General features: G+C 42.6%; 2 protein-coding genes across 2 annotated transcripts in view; one reads left to right on the top strand and one right to left on the bottom strand.

Moving 5' to 3' along the window:
- LOC306970399 (protein sprouty homolog 3) overlaps positions 1-1,682 on the top strand; it is a 489,858-nt gene extending 488,176 nt beyond the window's left edge. Inside the window, exon 3 of the transcript XR_013793391.1 lies at positions 1,665-1,682. The gene's annotated coding sequence lies outside the window, so the exon portion shown is untranslated. The remainder of the gene's footprint in view (positions 1-1,664) is intronic.
- Positions 1,683-4,789: 3,107 nt separating this feature from the next.
- cldn2 (claudin 2) lies at positions 4,790-5,599 on the bottom strand (the record flags this gene model as incomplete). The annotated part of the gene is made up of 1 exon (XM_079565924.1): positions 4,790-5,599. One exon carries the CDS (start codon positions 5,597-5,599, stop codon positions 4,790-4,792), a length of 810 nt encoding a protein of 269 aa, XP_079422050.1.
- Between the last annotated feature and the right edge of the window lie 959 nt (positions 5,600-6,558).

Below are 6,558 nucleotides of genomic sequence, written 5' to 3'. Positions count from 1 at the left end.
TCTCCATTCACCTGCAGTGTTTCGTATTCATGAGGTGCTCTGTAAATTCAAACCTTTTTTTAAGGATGTCAAATTCTTTCACTCTTTGAAAAACAGAAATGATGGACTGAATTTGAGCATTCGGTTAATATACTGTAGTTAATATCTAGCCCAGGTTAAAATCGGGCCTGAGCTTATATCTTATGAAATCACGGTGGTGGAAAGTAGACTAAAAGTACTTCATTTCTTTAGGTGATTGTCAATAAAAAGCAGGAAACATGACGTGTGGGGAGGGTGCAATCATACAGGGGCGGGGTTTGTTTATATATTTGTTTTTTTTATCCGAGTATACCTTATATGAAGATGATTTTATTGCATTAAATGTCTTGTCCAATGTTGTCTATAAAGTTTAAATTTAAGAAAGGTGAACATGTAATGATTATCTGATCATTGCTTTTTTTTTTAAACTTGAATTGTCGAATAAAGACAAACAGACGAATCCGTGTGTGGTTTGTTTATTGGTCGTCCCGTTTTTAGTGAATTGGAAATCAATTTTCAAATCGAAATTAAAACTTACACAAACAAAATCCCGTCATGTAACAAGAATCATGAGTCTCCCCACAGCCGTCATTCCTAGTGCACCATCTTGTGGCTACTTTTGGTATAGTTCTAGAATTCTACTTCAGTCGAGCCAGTTCCTATACAACTCCAGGGGGCGGACTGGCCATGTGTCCATTCTGGAAGAGCACAGAGGGGCCACTGGCTCGAGGGCCACCGGTCCCGCCTCAACCGAGCTTTACCCAAATCTTAAAAGCTGAAGAGAAAAGCATCAAAATAGCGAGAAAAAGAGGATGAAAAGTCAACAAAAACATGAGAAAAACACGGACAAAAAATGATAGAAAAAATCATTAAAAAACAAAACAAAAATATGACAAAAATGTGGCGACGTGACGAAAAGTTTCCATCACTTTTGTAGGTCTTAGCTTTCAAATGAGGCATTACATTGTTGTTCTCCAGGCGAGAAGCTTTTAGATTTGGGTAAAGCCCAGCATAAAAAAAACATGAATCTAAAAGGAATTCCGTGGAGTATGGTGTACCACAAGGTTCAGTTTTGGGACCATTATTATTTATTATTTATATTAATGATTTTGCTTCTGTTTCTACGACCACCTTCCCAGTTCTTTTTGCTGATGATACCGATCAAAAAAATAATCATAAAAAACCGAACTGGGGAAAATGCACTTGTTAATGTTAAGGCGGGGGGTAAGAGGTTAAAATATGTCTTTGTGGAAGTGTCACAATTACGCTAGTTTGGGCCAGGCTGGTCAGAGTCCAGGGCTGTTTTTCAGTCCCAGTCCGCCCCTGGACAACTCTATGGGAGAGAAGCAGTTTCTGAAAGAATTTTCTACAGACCAACATCACACTCATGGTTTTGAATATTGTCACCACTTTTAGACGCCCTTATGAGGAAATAGTCAGACAATAGAGCTGGAAGAGAGGACTTTTGTTTCATGTGATTAGCAATAAACTGATGAGTCTATAAATCTTCATTTTGACAGTTACTATAGTTACCGCCATGGAATTTTCAGCCGTCCATCCGCCTCAGTAGGTTGTGGTTCTAAAGAGCCTATTGCTGGGTTGCAGGTTCTAGTATGTGATGATGTCACCGGACCCAGCGGGGGCAGGGGCCAGTTTTTCCTATTAACAGTATTACACTTGCACAAGTCGTAGCTATAAAGAAAATGTATGAATTAGAAAAATGATCATTAATATCAGTCACTGGGTCCATGATCTCTCTGTACAAGACAGAAAATGTCCTTAAAAACAAAACAACTTTTCCTCTATATATTAGTATAGGCTTTTAGAACGCCGTGATGTCACCTGCAACCCAGCGATAGTTTAATATTGAGGTGGAGGGCGACAGTGGGGCAGCTGGTAGAGCGGGTCGTCTCATGATCGGAAGGCCGGGGGTTTGAATCCCGCCTCCTGAAGGTGAGCACTGTTGTTGTGTCCTTGGGCAAGACACTTCAACCCACCTGGCCTCCAGTGTCTGCACACATTGGTGTATGAATAAGAGTGGGGATTACTGGGAGAATCCACATGAAACCACAGCAGTCTTCTCAGTCTGCATGCATGAAATTAAGGTCCAATGACTTTCTCATAAAGGCGTCCAAAAGGAGCAGCAATATTCAAAATGATGAGCGTGATGTCGGTCGACAGAAAGGGCCTTCAGCAGTAATATCAATGTGTCAGGTTTGTGACATTTCTTTCAAAAACTGAGTCGTATTCATCCCTGCCCTCCATCTGAGATTATGACGCCATCACACTCTGGAACGTGAACGTGACCCATGTTAAACTCAAGGCTCTTCAGAATATTGGGACGTCACGTTGCAAAAACACAGACAATGCCTCACCACGTCGCTCATCCATTTATCTTTTATTATTTGGTCGGGACAGTGCGTGTTATTGAACATACATCCCCAGATTGTAGACTTAGGATCACTTCCATCCGTTGTCCCAAACTCACAAACATCAGGGCTGCCTACGTTTTTTTGCTGGGACCCCTAAAAATTGACACGTAAACAACTCGGGGCCCCCTTGGTATAAAGTTGTTGCCTCTTGTACTTCTTTAGGTGAGGAAAACATTTTTTAAAATCATGTTAATATAGATTCAAACAGTTTATTTTGAATAACTGAATGATTTTCACAACTTCTAGGCTGCTGTACACTCAAAAATATACTAAAAACTGTAGCATTTTTCTTTTTGTTTCATCTTGAAATCATCTGGGGACCCCAACCCAAGGCCCCGCGACCCCCACTTTGGGAACCAGTGCACAAACACGCTCTCATTCATCCTGGCCTATTGTATATGTTTTTAGTGGTAGGGGAAACCGGAGTGCCCGGAGGAGAACATGCAAACTCCGCTCAGAAAGACCCCGTCCAGGTGGGAATCGAACCTGGGACCTTCTAGCTTTGAGGCTTTGAGGGACGCTGCGCCACTTTTTAAAACTCTCTCACCCTCAGCCCAGAGAGCGTGCCTCCTGGTGATGCCAGCTGTTGTTTGGTAGTGCCCTGCTCTCACTTCTGCAATATGACACCTCTGAGAACTGTAGCTGTACAGTCTGCATCAACAGAGCGTAAAACCTTTGTGGTTCTAAGCGTATTTTCAACGATTTGTCTCGCCTGGTTTATTATTGTTTTACTGAGCGCATTTCCTCCAGTTTGGCATGACCCAAATAAAAGCTTCTCGACAAAACTAATCCAAACTTTTGACAAGTTTTCGTTGCATTTTCGTCTTTCTGGCGTGACCTTTTCTGTGGCTCTGACTCTGTTTTGAATCCGTTCTGTCCCATGACCTCCTCCCCGTGTCCTGCGTTCCCAGGTTTGACCCACGGCGTTATCTGTTTGGGTCCTTCAGTTCATTGCCGCTCTCACATTTTTTAAATAAAGGTCAGTATTTAAGCCTTCATCGATCCGTTTGCTCTTCTCTGTTTGGAGCTGCTGTCCGCTGTTTGCTACGGGGCCATCGCTTTCCCATAATGCACTGCAAACAGTTTTATTAGAGGCGACTGAAGGCTACAGTGAGCAGGACAGTGTTATTCAAAATATGCTGCTGTGTTTGAGTTTTGTCCATTATCTCAGTGGTTCCCAGCATTGTTATATATTTTTTTTTTAGATTGTAATCCTTTTCCATTAAAATGTGTGGTATTTTTTATCATTTGAAGTTATACTGTGTCATAATTCACCTGATAAATATAATAAGGCATCACTTTATTTTACAATACCTTGATACATTGTACCTAACTACATTTAGTACAATGTACTGTGCTCTGTAAATAATAACTTGTACCTATGGGTTAGATACACAATGGAATCACTTGTATTAGTACTTTGTAAGTACATAATGTAATAGGAAATGAGACTCTTAGGGTTAGGGCTTAAGGTTAGGGTTAGAGTTATGCCTGATTACATTATGTACCAACAAACTACTAATGTATATTATTCCATTGTGTATCTCACCAATAAGTACAAGTTATTACACATTATTACAGAGAACATAACATTGTACTAAACTACAGTTAGGTACCAAGGGAACTGTAAAATAAAGTGTAATAATGTGACCCAGCGGCTGTATGGGTGGTTATCTTAGCACCTTTCCTTAACATCCCAGTGGCCCAATGGATCAGGATCAAGTTCTGGTCAGTTTTTGGAATGGAATGTACACGTAACCATGGTTACGGTTCAATCAGCAGTGAAAGAAACTATTGATCCTGGAGCGTCCTACAGGCCATTGGGATGTTGAGTAAAGACGCTATGCTACTGAAACGTCAAATACGAATTAATATCAACTTATTTTTTAGTTGCATAGTGCAGCTTAAACATAGCTTTTAATGGATTTAAAAAAATAAATACAGTCTTAAAGTATATTACAGATAACACAACGGCATTTATTTCAAAAACACAAACATAGTAATGGTTTAAACAGTGCTGTAACTTTTGATCGAACGCAAAATATTCTCAAACATAAATGTAGATTGTAATAAAATATAACTGTACCCTTTAATGCTAAGAACAAGGCTTTATAAATGAACAGATCAGCACATGACAAAATCAGAAAAAAGTGTTGTGTTACAAATACAAAAAAGTTCAAAACATACTTTGAAGACTCGAGACATAAAGGACAGTAACCGTGACAAATCAAAATGATTATCAAGCACATTTCACATGCTTTCCATTCAACATGACTCCTCTGTATTTCCTCATTTTTAAATGTCAGTTGGCCGTGTTCGCATCGCCGTCGCAGCGTTGCTTAAACATACCCGGTGATGTCATACCCTGTATTCTTCTTGCCTCGTTGCGCGTGATTGGTCGAGTGGGAACTTTCGCTCGCGCTCCTCACCAGCGCCTGCAGCGTCTGCCCTTTGGCTCCGCCCGGCTGCGACACGGGCGGACTCCGGTACGCCTGCGAAGTCATCCTCGTGCCCGTTCCCGCCATGGCGCCCCCTACTGGATACGGATACCCCGGGCCGTTCCTTCTCCCTCTCCCGCTTTGATCCTCGCAGCACGACGCGGCCAGCAACCCGCCCCCTAGCATCGTAACTAGCGCCGACGCTAACCCGACGTAGAGGCACTCCCCGATCTCGAACTTCAAACTCTGCGGTATGTTGTGCTGGTAAAACGTTTGCACCACCTCGTGAGTGGTCCAAGCTACGGGGATTAGCGCTAAAAATCCAGACGCCAGGAACAGGCCGCCTCCGGTTCCCGCGACTCGACTCTTCGCGGCGCCGGAGCCGTCCAAGCAGACCGTACACTGCATTCCCACGCAGGATATGGCGATGGCGAGGACGGAGAACACCACAGACATGACCATGAGCGCACGGGACGCCTGTAGGTCCGCCGGTAAGGCCAGCATGGAGTTGTAGGTCTCGCACTGGAAGGCGCCCGTGCTCTGGTACACGCACTCCATCCAAAGGCCGCGCATGTTCGCCACGGCGGTCACGATGTTGGACCCGATGTGAGCCGAGATCTGCCAGTACGGGAGCACGGTGGCGACCATGGTGCCCAGCGTTCCCAGCAAACCCAGGAAGAATCCCATCAGCTCCAGAGCCATAGACGCCATCCCTGCCGCTGCGGAAAAAATACACCAAAGCCAAGAGTTACGCTTTCGGATCACAGTGACCGCTTTGGCGCTTAGTGTGGGAACCTCTGGGTACCTCACAATTTGATACACGATACAACTCAATAAACCAACGATGCTGATGGGTTTAGTTTAGACTGGCCCTCATAAACATCTAGATGCTTTTTTATTATTATTTTTTTTTTTAAAGGGGCTAGATGCAAGTTGGCCATTTTATACTCACTACTGCCACCTCAGGTCATACGCGTAACTGCGCCTTCTATATTAAGTGCGTGCATGACGGCATTTCGGACCCAAAGTTACACCGTTTTGAGTGACGGTGCAGGATTTTAGAGGCAGTTGACATTGTTGAAACATGTATGGGGAGGAAAATACATAATTTTAACATTTTTACACTCCGTCCCTTTAAGAATACTTGATCAGATTGTGGGTTTTCACTGACTGTATGTTCAGAACTACATGAGATGTACAGTATATACTTCACTGGAGAATAGATACAGTCGACATCGCATCATACTCTTCCTACATCGCCATGGGGGAAGTTTTATTTTGGGAAACACAATTTTTCACTCTTTTTGCTGTTTTCTGGTGGAATATAAGTTATTGATCACACACAAATAAAGTCTAGTCTAAATCGGGCCCATACGGATGTTTTTTCCCAGCAGATTGTTCAGTAGAAGCAAATAAAACGGCAGTTATAGCTAGCGTTAGCATGTAGCCTGATGCTAGCATGTTAGCATTCTCTGTTATTTATGTATTTATGGGCTGTTGAACTCTTTTGCTGATCACCATGTCTTGGTATCTTTATTGAGTAGAGCACCATAATTCAGTATTTCTTTAAGTCGTTTTGGACAAATTATGTAAAGTTTAGATTTTCTCTTCTCTTTACCCATATTGTTCCCTCATGGAAAAGATGTTTCACTTTGTTCACACAGTTTTGA

Source organism: Gobius niger, assembly GCF_951799975.1.
Source record: "Gobius niger genome assembly, chromosome: 11".
Taxonomy (NCBI): Eukaryota; Metazoa; Chordata; class Actinopteri; order Gobiiformes; family Gobiidae; genus Gobius; species Gobius niger.
The sequence above is the reverse complement of the archived record's forward strand: the minus strand, read 5'-3'. Positions and strand labels throughout refer to the sequence as shown.